This window comes from Canis lupus, chromosome 8, assembly GCF_048164855.1.
Source record: "Canis lupus baileyi chromosome 8, mCanLup2.hap1, whole genome shotgun sequence".
NCBI lineage: Eukaryota > Metazoa > Chordata > Mammalia > Carnivora > Canidae > Canis > Canis lupus.
In genome coordinates this window covers 60,898,269-60,910,676 of record NC_132845.1, presented here as the reverse complement: position 1 = coordinate 60,910,676, position 12,408 = coordinate 60,898,269, and the positions used below count along the sequence as shown (strand labels likewise).

General features: G+C 40.9%; 1 protein-coding gene across 1 annotated transcript; it reads right to left on the bottom strand.

Annotated features, from left to right (window-relative positions):
* Window positions 1–5,248: 5,248 nt before the first annotated feature.
* On the bottom strand, window positions 5,249–6,169 carry AHSP (alpha hemoglobin stabilizing protein). The gene is made up of 3 exons (XM_072833985.1): window positions 6,085–6,169; window positions 5,839–5,917; window positions 5,249–5,617 (listed from the first exon to the last, which is right to left on the bottom strand). The coding sequence occupies exons 2-3, from the start codon at window positions 5,911–5,913 to the stop codon at window positions 5,414–5,416; spliced, it is 279 nt and encodes a 92-aa protein (XP_072690086.1). The 5' UTR covers window positions 5,914–5,917; window positions 6,085–6,169; the 3' UTR covers window positions 5,249–5,413.
* Between the last annotated feature and the right edge of the window lie 6,239 nt (window positions 6,170–12,408).

Here is a 12,408-nt window from a genome sequence, read left to right as displayed (position 1 = left end):
AGAGTTAGAATCAGTGTGAGGATCACAATAAGGGTTAGCATTCTGATCATGGTAAAGGTATATTAGAGTATGAAGGACAGAGTGAGTGTCAAGTAAAAGTTAGGGTAAGGAGGAGGGTAAGAAGCAGGATCAAGATCAGATTCTGAAATACTGTCTTTATAAGGGTCAATATGAGGGTCACAGTCAGGGTCATAGTCAATGTGAGGGACTCCTATATAAGTGTGGATGAGCAAGCAAATTGGTTATCAGGGTAAGTCCTGGGGTCCAGTCAGGATATCAGTGTCAGAGACATGGTCATTGTCAGAGTCAGTGACTTCTGGGTGAATTAGTGTCAGAATTGGGTGAGGGTAAATGTCAGGTCAAGGTCAAGTTCATGATAAATGTCAGAATGGTATCAGGGTGAGAATGTCAGAATGGTGTCAGGGGAGAGTGAGGATGAAGGTCAGGTTTAAAGTATGGATAAAATGAGACTAAAGTTCATAGTTAGGATCAGAATCAGAGTCAGAGTAATGATCAAAGTGAATTGTAATATCTTGGTGAGGATGAGGTTAACAATCAGGGTCAGAATTATGTTCATGAACATAGTGATCAGGGTCAGTTCGAGTGTCCATGTGAGGTTTAGTTCGGTTGACAGATTAGGTGAAGTTCACAGTTCAAGTCAGGGTAAAGGTAAGCATGAGTGTAAGGATCACATTATGGTCAGGTTCAGGAACATGGTAAGGTTTAGAAACAAAGTTATTTCTGGAGTAAGAATGATTCAGAGTACGATATCAGGTTCAGTGTCAGGAGAAAGGTCAAAAACAGAGAAGTTTAAGGGTGAAGATTGGTCAGGTTCAGGTTGAGGGCCAAAACAAATTGCTGGGTCTTGATGAAGGTAAAGGTCATGCTCAAAGTCAGGTTGAGAGTCACTGTGAGAGTCAGAATGATGGTCAGTGTCAGAGTCCAGATGAGAAGTCAGGAGTATGAGGCAAATACTCAGAGTCACACTCAGGATGAGAGTCAGGGTCAGTTTCAGTATCAGGATCAGGGTGGGTGCCAACCTGGGTCAGGATGAGAAGGGTTAGTGTCAGGGTCAGGCTGATAGTCTGGTTCGGTTCACCATAAGCTTTAGATTCAAGGCTCTTTCAGGGACACAATGGAGGTATGTGTAATGGTCATTGTAGAGTCAGGGTAAGGTGATGGTCAAGTTTATGGTCATGATAAGGGTCATGGTGAGGTTAGATTCAGGCACAGGATAGAGGGTCAAATTGAATGCTGGTATAGGAATAGCTTCAGGATCAGAATAAGGATGAAATTGAAGGTAAAGGTGAACATCAGCGTCACTCTGTCTCTGACAAAGCGTCTAAATGAAAATTAGGATTAGAGTCAGGGTGAATGAGAGTGAGCATCAGGGTAAGGTTTAGGTATAGAATAGAGGTAGTAGGGATCCCTGGGTGGCTCAGCGGTTTAGCGCCTGCCTTTGGCCCAGGGCGCGATCCTGGAGACCCGGGATCGAATCCCACGTCGGGCTTCCGGTGCATGGAGCCTACTTCTCCCTCCTCCTGTTTCTCTGCCTCTTTCTCTCTCTCTATGTCTATCATGAATAAATAAATAAATCTTTAAAAAAAAAAGAATAGAGGTAGTATCAGAATAAGAAGAGTAGAAGTCAAGGTGACATTGAGTATATACTTCAGGGTCATGGTAATGATCAGTGTCTAGATTAAACTGAGGGTCAAGGTTAGGGTCATGGTGAGGATAAGTATGAAGTCAAGGTCAATGTCAGCATCATGTAAGGATAAGAAAGATATAGAGGTTCACCGTCAGTATGAAATTCAGGGACATGGTGAGAGTCACAAGTAGGATCAGCATCAGAGTGAGATGAGGGTCATAAAAAAGTCACAAGTACAGTCAATGTCAGGTTGAATATCAAGTCAGTGTTATAGTCACAGTCAGTTTGAGGAAGAAGTTCAGGGTCAAGAGGACCAGAGTCATGTAGCATATGAGGTTAAGGGTCAGAATCTAAGTTACACACAAGGTCAGAAAAGAGGGTCAAAGTAAGATTTAAGGTCATGGTGATTCTGTGTATCAGAGTCAAAGTCAACTTCAGAATTAGTGCCTAGGTCAGGATATCAGTCCAGAGTCAGAGTAATCAGAATCAGGGTCAGTAAGAGTTTCAGGTCAAAGACCAAGTTCAGTTTAAATTTTGAGGGGTGGAGAGCATAGAGTTAGTATTGGGATTAAGTCAGAATCAAAGTCAGTTGAAGGTCATCATTAGGGACAGAGTAAAGATGAAGTTCAAGGACAGATGAGGGTCAGCTTCAGAGTCCAATTCAGGGTCAGGATCAAGTTGATCAGTGATCAGCATGAGGTTCAGTATTAGGATGAGCATGAAAGTCTCAGAGTAAATTTGAATATCTGTATTGGGTTAGATTTAGATCAAATAAAAGTCAGGTGTATGGTGAAATTGAAAAATGGGTCAGGTGTATAGCGAAGTTGAAGATAAGGGTCTAAGACAGGTAAGCTTTAAGGTTGAAGTCAGGGTTTGGGTGAGAGTCAATATAAACATGATTCTTGGTGATAGGATCGAGCAAAGAATGAATGTCATGGTCAGGATCAGTGAGAATAAGGGATATTGTGGAGTTCAGAATCTGTTTCATGTTCATAGTCAGGGTCTTTGTTCAGGTAAAGATAAGGATCAAGTGGAGGGACAGGGTCACTGTCAGGGTGAAAGTCAACATCAGGGAAGTATGATAGTTAAGGTCAGGATCAGGGGTTTGCTGGTGGTAGTGTCAGGATCAGCTTCAGGATCAAAGTCAGCATGTTAGTGTCAGGTTAATGATCAGGGTCAGGGTGAAGGTCAAGTTAAGTGTTGGGTTGAGAATCAGAGTCAGCATGAATGCCAGGGCTTTGGCCAGGTTCAGTATGAGAGTGAAGATAAAGGGTCTTGGCCAGGTTCAGTATGAGAGTGAAGGTAAAGGTCATGGTCAAGGGTCAGTGACATGTTGAGAGTTAGAGTCCTGTCATGGTTAGGGTAAGGTCATAGTAAGAGTCAATTTCAGGGTAAGGATCAAAACAAGATCCAGGTTGAGAGTCAGGGTCAGAATTAGGGTCAAAATTAGGATCAGGTAAAGTTCAGTGTCTAGTTCAGCATCAGGATCAGTGTGAGGGTGAAAACAAAAGAGGTCAGCATGAAGGTTAAGGACATTTGGGAGAATAAGGGTGTCTGTCATTGTCAGGATCAAGGTCAAGTGGGACTGGGTAAGTGTGAGGGTCAGAGTGGAGTTAAAAGTGAGGTTAAAGTTCAGAGTCAGCCCTAGAGTCAAGGTCAAAGTCAGGGTCAAGATAAGAGCAGGGCAATTGCTGTAATATTTCTTTTGTTTACAATCTTACTTCCAGCATTAATTCAGCTGTCAAAGCAAAAGAAACATTATTCTTCTTGCTAATTTTGGTTTCTTTTTCTGCAGGAATAGTAATGGATTTGGGGTACTCACTGGCCAAGTAACTTTTATTGTATTCTTATGGACTATCAGATCCTGATGAAAAGTCAAAATACTCCAAATTTTACTCCTTTGTGGTTGTACAACCAGATGCTTGCATGATAGGAATGCAAGAACATGCAGTGCAGTTTTAACAGGTTTCTGTCCATAACTAAAAAAAAAAAAAAAAAGTACTGCAACTTCTTAATTTCATAGCTATGGAATGACTAGAATAGAATTTAGATGTTGAATTTCCCATTCCACTATAACATACCTGATAATTGATCATCTTCCTTTCAGCATTTGAGAAATGGTTAGCTAGCAATTCCCACGGTGAGATTGTTCCAAATTTATGGAAAAACTATCTTTATTAATTGAGCCAAAGTGGTTTCTGATCATTCTTTTCATGTTCATACAGCAACAGAGTTAATCTAATACTTATTTTCACATGGCTCCTCAGTCTCTCTCCTCAACCCATGTGGAGTAATGCAGGTCTTTCTGCAAAGGTAACGCTATGACTAACGTCCCAATCTGGGCAGGCCCTAGATTCCCATTAACAGGCTGAAATTTCCCGAGTGGCGCAGTGGGAAGGCCTTGGCATCCACCTGGACCACCAACCACACCTCAAAGATGCTCACCGCCTGGATTCCCAGGAAGGCTGCAATTCTCTTGATGAGTCCTCTCATCTTGACACTCTTAAGTTTGGAAGGATAGCGGGGGGGGGGGGGGGGGGGGGGGGGGCGGGGCACTGAGAGCTCCTCTTCGACCCTGAGCTAGACTAACGAGGCCCCCAAACCAAAAGTAGATCTGAAACGTAGACTTACTGAAGGTTGGAAGGAGCAAACAACCGTCTCAGGACCAAATCTTTCTGGCTAAGGAGAAAACAGGAAATGATAAAGAAAGCTCCCAGCTCCCTCCTGCTAGCGCCAGCAGCGCCTGCACCTTGCATCTGATTAGCGCTCCCCGCCCCTTGGACCTGCGCTTCCTACCCGTGCCTCTCACATCTTCCTTCCTCCCCTGCGCACTGGTGCTGTGCACCCGTGAGGCTTTCCGCAGATGTTGCAAAGCTTGCCGGACATTCCTTTTTCTAACACCTTCATTTCATTTTTTAAACACTCATCAGACTGACTGCACCGTGATTGCACCCTAAAATGAAGACGTTTGCAATGTTTAGAGGTTGAAGAGAAAAGAGATCTAGTACTGGGAATGGCAGGAGAAGTTTAGGGCCCAGAGGAGAACAGGAATCTATGCTTCCCAAGCCTAGGATCTGAGGCTGAGGGATTCAGAGCCAAAGGTTTTCCTATCTGAAAAATAAGGGATGTATTGAATGGTTCCCAAGATCCTTTCCAACTCTCACAGCGATACTCCAGGGAGGTATTCTGTGGTATTAGAGTTCTGAGATCCTAGAACTTTGTTCAAGCTGGGGCTAAGGGCAAGGAATTCGAAAATTGAGATGAGTGGCCTCTTGATTTCACCTACTGTAGGATGAACAAGACTGGAAGTCTTTCAACAAGAATTTCACAGGGCCACAATTTCTAGAGAGCTTCTTTTTTCTTTTCCTTTTATTTTTTTTATTTTTATGATTCTAACACCCCAACACTTTCTCTCCGCCTGCCTGGCCTGTCATTCAGGCTATTTTAGTATTGCCCAGTGGTTACTTAAGGCTGCTAACCTCTGCTCTAAAGGAATTAAATATCCAAGATCATATCTAGGAAATAGAGCTAAAGGAAAAGGAACCAACTGCCTCCACAAGTCAGGGACCAACAACTGAAAAAGAACAGAAGAGACAGGAAGACCAGCAAACCAATTTGGTCTTTATTGAGGTGTCAAGGTAGAGTAACACCATGAAGGAGCAGAGCCTGAGCACTCCAAGAACTCGGAGGCAGGATTTAAGAGTTTCTTAGAGATGCAGGCCTGGGGTTTTGAGCTAAGAGAAAGGCAGTGGGTGATTTAGTTGCTCATAAGTGCTTCAGGAAAGCTCTATATTTCTCCAGGAAAGGGGCAGACAGAGTATTTAGCTCTTGCTGAAGTTCCTGGAGAGCCTTCTCCTGCTCTTGCTGCTCCCCCACCATCTTCTGCCTGTAATAGTTGATGTAGAAGTTCACCCAGTCATTCACCATAGTCACCATGGCTTCTTCAGGGATAGGAGGATTAGGGAAGACCTGCAGGGAGAGGGGATCACGAGGGAGAATGTGGTCAGCTGTGTGATTCAAGAATAACCCACAACCTCTGACATTCTCCTTTCTCTGACTTGTATTCCCTGTCTCTAATTGTTGCCATTAACTGCACCATTACGCCCCAGTTCCAAATTATTGTCCCTTCTCTGCCCTCACCCACCTGCCAAGAGTCTAGGCCTATCCTTTGAAACAGTGCCTGGGCTTACCTGCTGATTCAGCAGAACATTAAATTCCTTAATTCCTGTAGAAATGAGATCCTTATTGGCCTGAAGCAAAGCCATCTGCCTACGTTAGAGAAAGAGATCAAATTTAAGTATCCTTTTCTTCATTCCTGCATATTTCCCCCAATTCCCTTATTTCCCTTAAAGATCTCTGGTGCCTTGTAGGACCACCTCTCCAGCATCTTTCAAATCATATTCTGCTGAGATCACATTTCTCCCAGGTTGGCTCACCTGCAGGTCCAACGGTGTATGTCTCACCCACAGTTTCCAGGGTGTGTTATGTCCCTCTCTGAGCTAAATGTAGGCAGAGTCAAGTGTCAGCATAAGAGGGAAACGCCCTACATCTTGGTCCTGAAGGAAGGTGATAGGTCAACCAGGGGTTGGGAACAAGGGAGAGGTTTCTCTGAAGTTAAAAGATAGCAAGGCCATTAAAAACAGATAAGTAGGGAGACCTAGAAAACCAAACCCAGGACAGATCCTTGCCATCTGCCCCACATCCCAGTATCCACACTCCAAAACTAAAATTCAGACAAAAAGAATTAGTATCAACTGACTCCCTGTTGGATGACAGATACTTTTTTTCCATTTCATTTCATTTAAATTCCAATATAGTTAACATACAGTGTTATAGTACGTTCACATGTACAATATAGGGACTCGATAATTCCATACATTACCCAGTGCTTATCACGATGAGTGCCCTCCTTAATTCCCATCCTCTATTTCACCCATCCCCCTACTCACTTCCCCTCTGGTGACCATCCATTTGTTCTCAATAGTTAAGAATCTATTTCTTGGAGGCTCTCTCTCCCTCTCTGTCTCTGTCTCTCTTTCACTTGCTCATTTGTTTTGTTTCCTAAATTCCTCATATGAGTGCAATTATATAGTGTCTATCTTTCTCAGACGGACTTATTTCACTTAGTTCCACTTAATTCTCTAGCTCCATCCATGTCATTGCAAATGGCAAGATTTCATTCTTTTTTTATGGCTGAATGATACTCCATTGTGTATGTATACCACATCTTCTTTATCTATTCATCTATTGATGGATACTTGGTCTGCTTCCATACATACAATTACCACATGACCCAGCAATTCCACTCCTAGGTATAGTTCATAAGAAATGAACATACACATCTACAAAAACACTTACATGCAGGGATGCCTGGGTGGCTCAGCGGCTGAGTGTCTGCCTTTGGCTCAGGGCATGATACCAGAGTTCCAGGATTGAGTCCTGCATTGGGCTCCCTGCATGGAGCCTGCTTCCCCCTTTGCCTAGGTCTCTGCCTCTCTCTGTGTGTCTCCCATGAATAAATAAATACAACATTTTATATATATATAAAACCACTTACATGCAAATGTTCACAGCAGCTTTATTCATAATTCCCCAAAATGGGAACAACTTAAATGTCCAATAACCACTGAATAGATACACAGATTGTGGCATATTCATATAATTAAATTATAATTAAATTCATATGATTAATTCAGCAATAAAAAGGAACAGACTAATGGTATTCATGAGAACATGGATGAATCTCAGAATAATTATGTTGAGCAAAAGAAGTTAGACATACAATAAAGAGGAAGAAACAGGGGCATAAGGAAGACATGAAGCAGGGAGGTGGCCTGGGGGATGGGTGAAATAGATGAAGGAGATTAAGAGTATATTTATCCTGATGAGCACTGAGCAATATACAGAATTGTTTTTTTTAATATACAGAATTGTTGAATCACTATTTTGTACACCTGAAACTAATATTTCATAAAAGATTATATTTATTATTTGAGATAGATAGTGAGAGAGCATAAGTGGGGAGGAGAGGGAGAAGCAGGCCCCCCACTGAACAGGGAGCCCCATGCGGGTCTCGATCCCAGAACCCTGGGACCACGACCTGAGCGGAAGCCAGGTGCACAACCAACTGAGCCACCCAGGCACCCCAACCTGAAACTAATATAACACTACACTGAAATTAAAATTTTTAGAAAAAAAAGAAGCCAGACATAAAAGATTATATACAGTATAATCCTAGATCTATGAAATTCTCGAATAAACAAAAACAATCTATAGTGGCAGAAAGCAGAGCAGAACACAAGATTAGAGATTAAAATGCAAAGCTGCTGCCTAAGGGAAATTTTTTGGACAACAGAACTATATATGTCTTGATTATGATAAGCATTTTCATGCACTGTTAAAGGAGTGTAAATTGGTAAAGCTTTTTGGAGAGATAATTTGACAATACTTGTTCAAATTAAAATACATATATGCTTCAACCCAATGATTCTGCTTTGAACTCTATTTTAAAGAATTATTCATATTCAATGTGCAGAAAGGTCTGTACAAGGAATTTGCCATAATAACGTTGAAATTATTTGCAATAATGAAAAGGCAGAAAAACCCAAATGCCTATTAATATAGGGAAATCACTAAAGAAATTATGGCATATTCATACTATGGCATGACATGCAGCTATTAAAATAAATAAGGTAGATATTTATGTGCTGATATGAAAAGATTTCTAAGATAATGTTAAACAAACCATAGAACAGACTACCCCGTGAGAGTAAGATTTAAACATAAAATTGTTTCCCTCTCTCCCTTCCTCTCTCTCTCTCTTTCTGTGTGCCCGTGCACGTGTGTGTGTGTGTGTGTGTGTGTGTCTAGAATAATAAACAATGTTCACTTCTGGGGATTGACTAGTATTTGTTGGGAAATGGAAAAAAAGGAATAAATGTCAAGGAAGAATTTGAACTTACCTATCTATATTATTATTTGAATTATTTTACAGAAAGAATGTATCCTTCTATTATTTGTATAACTCTTACAAAGAACACAAAATTTTATTTTTATTTTTTTAAAGATTTTATTTATTTATTCATGAGATACACAGAGAGGAGAGAGACAGAGAGGGAGAGAGAGAGAGAGAGAGAAAGGCAGAGGGAGAAGCAGGCTCCGTGCAGGGAGCCTGATGTGGGACTTGATCCCAGGTCTCCAAGATCAGGCCCTGGGCTGAAGGCGGCGCTAAACCGCTGAGCCACCAGGGCTGCCCAACACAAAATTTTAAAGGTAGAAAGAAGATGGTGTAATTCTAAAATCATTAGCCTCAAATTTGAATCCTGCCCCAGTGCTTAGAAGAGTAGCAGCTGTTCACTAAATATTTGTTGAATGAATATATAAATGAATGCTTTTGCCACTTTTCAGCTCTGTGACCTTGGTGAAGGCACTTCACATATATAAGGCTCAGTTTTCTTGTTTGCGAAGAAGCAATAAAATAATAAGGGCTTTCTCAATAGCCCTTACAAGGGCTATTGAGAAAATAAATTCATTCATTCCACAAATTGATATTTGGCACCTACCTTGCACCAGGCACTGGTACAAGGCGCTGGGAATATATTCAGTACCAAAGACAAAGTTCCTGTCCTCCTGGAGTTTGTGTTCTGGTAGGAGGAATGACAGAATGAATGATAAGGGCAACATCTGAGAGATAGGGCAAGACCCAGTCTACAGAGCTTTGTGGGCAAGAAGTTTGCCCACAAGAAGTTTGTGTTTCATTTTCTTTTTTTTTTAATTTTTATTTATTTATGATAGTCACAGAGAGAGAGAGAGAGAGAGAGGCAGAGACATAGGCAGAGGGAGAAGCAGGCTCCATACACCGGGAGCCCGATGTGGGATTCGATCCCGGGTCTCCAGGATCGCGCCCTGGGCCAAAGGCAGGCGCCAAACCGCTACGCCACCTAGGGATCCCTGTGTTTCATTTTCAAGTGTGAAGAAAAACCACTGAAGGATTTGGAGAGAATATTGCAATCTTCTTCTACAAAAACAATAGGATGCCACTGAAAAGTTTTAAGCAGAGGAGCTTTAAACTTCTTGGAGTGGACTGTAAGAGGGCAAGAGTGGAAGTGTGGGGATCAATGAGAGTAAAGTCAAGGAGATAAGCAGCTTGGAATAGTCTACCCAGTGCTTGGTATACTATCGAATGCAGACTACCAAGAGGTTTCATGGGGTAGGAAAAGGGGAACCATCACTCATCTCTTCATCAAGCTACTGATCTGGACACTTCTCAAAGAAGTGTATGATGAGTCCTTGTCCTTGCTTATAGTTCAGTTGAAAAGACAGGACACAAGTATCTAATAAAGGCAAATACAAACTGGCTCCAGAAAGCATATGGTAAGGGCTAAATAAATGCTACAGTGAACAAGGGCTGCCATGGTCTCTGAGCAGGAGAAATCAATGTCGACAATGGTGGTCAGTAACGCTAAGAGATCCATAATTAGCGTGACAATATATATTGCCCAGAACAGCTCCAGTCTGTTTCCCCAACATAATTATTTGTAGTGCCTCCTTTAATGACACTTTCAAAAATTCTGATTTGGGTAATGAATTATATGGTGATGTTAGTCATGAGGGCCATTTGAACTGCCTCAAATGGAGCAAAAAGCCCCATATTTGAAGACTTGACCTTAACTCCAAATAATGGTCAACACTTAAATACTGTTTAAGTACTTAAAAACTGTGCCAAACAGCTCTACACATGTGACTCATTTAATCCTCAACTCAAACCTATTGTGGTATTAGTATTATTCCCATTTTACAGATGATGAAACTGAAGAACAGAGAGATAAAAAACTTGCCCAAGATCTCACAGATACTAAGTGACAGAACCTAGATTCAAACTAAGGCCCTCTGGTGGAATTCATCATAGAGGTTGGCTTCAGAGTTCAATGCACTCACAGGCTAACATTTAAAATATGTCACGTTTGTCAGCATGAAGCTTCCTCCAAAAGTTATAAATAGAATTATCCTACCCACTACTAAGTATTTACTTAAAGAATACAAAAGTACTAATTCAAAGGGATACATGCATCCCAATGCTTATAGCAGCATTATCTAAAATAGCCATGGAAACAGCCTAAGAGTCCACTAACTGATGAATGGGTAAAGAAGATGTGATATATATACATATACATATATATTTTTTTTACACACACATAATAGAATATTACTCAGCCATTAAAAGGAATGAAATCTTGCTATTTGCAGTAATGTGGATGGATCTAGAGTATTAGGCTAAGCAAAATAAATCAGTCAGAGAAAAATAAATACCATATGATTTCACTCATATGTGGAATTTCAGAAAGAAAACAAATGAGCATAGGGAAAAAAATAGGACAGAGAAAGGCAAACCAAGAAACAGACTCTGAACTATGGAGAACAAACTGATGGTTACCAGAGGGGAGGTCGGTGGGGGGATAGTAAAGTAGGTGATGGGGATTAAGCAGTCCACTTGTGGTATTGTATGGTATTGTATGGAAGTGTTGAATCACTAAATTGTACACCTGAAACTAATATTACCCTTTATGTTAACTAACTGGAATGTAAATAAAAACTTAAATAAATCAATAAAATATTACATGTTTATAACCCTTCAATTTTTCACTCTAACAAAAAAACTTAAAAAAATAATAATGAAGTGCCCCAGGTCTATCTTAGCATCAGAGAAACTCTGTGTAGGTCTCAGATAAGGTGAGGCGGGGTAGAAGAGTGTTCCAGGCTGACACCCAAGAAGAAGGTGACAGTTTGGGAGAATCATAAGTTTCAACCGGTGAGTCAGACTGTGGGAGTCCAAGAAAGCCAGGCTCAGAAGCCAAGATATTTTATTTTCCGATTAAAAAAACAGGGCACTTTTGGCAAATTTCTACATTATACCAGATGGAAGGAGAAAAGGAGAGAGGGAAGGAGAAAAAGAGATGAGCTGGGAGAGAGAGAGAGAAACACTGTCTTTAGACCCTTCTCCCAATTTAATGGACCCTTTCCACCAATAAACACACAAGAACTTCTTGCCTATTCCTCAATTTCTGAGACTATTAACTGCAATCCCTTGATTTTCTCATTCCTCAGATGTCCTAAGGATCCTTTCAGAAATAATGCTCTTCCAGGAAAAATAAGATGAACACTGAGAGGGAGGCAAACCATAAGAGACTCTTAACTCTAGGAAGCAAACTGAGGGTTGCTGGAGGTGTGGTGGTGGGGGAAGGGATTATTGAGTGATGGGCATTAAGGAGGGCACTGATGTACTGAGCACTGAGTGTTCTACCCAACTAATGAATCACTGAGTTCTACCTCTGAAACTAATACAGTGTGTGTTATCTAAATTGAATTTAAATTTAAAAAAAGAAAGAAAGAAAATAAATTATATTCTTCCAGCCTTGGGTAAGGCATAGGACCTCAGGGATCATTTGCTCCAACTTCTCATCATGCATTAGTTGATATGCTCATTCATTTGTAATATCTTTTTTAATTTTTTTATTTTCTTTAAGATTTTATGTATTTATTCATGAGAGATACAGAGAGAGAGAGAGGCAGAAACACAGGCAGAGGGAGAAGCAGGCTCCATGCAGGAAGCTGGATGTGGAATTTGATCCTGGGACTCCAGGATCATACCCTGAGCCAAAGGGAGACTGCTGGGCCACTCAGGTGTCTCTGTAATATCTTTTACATACCTACTATGAAAAAATAAAATAAATAAAATAAAATAAAATATAAAATAAGATAAA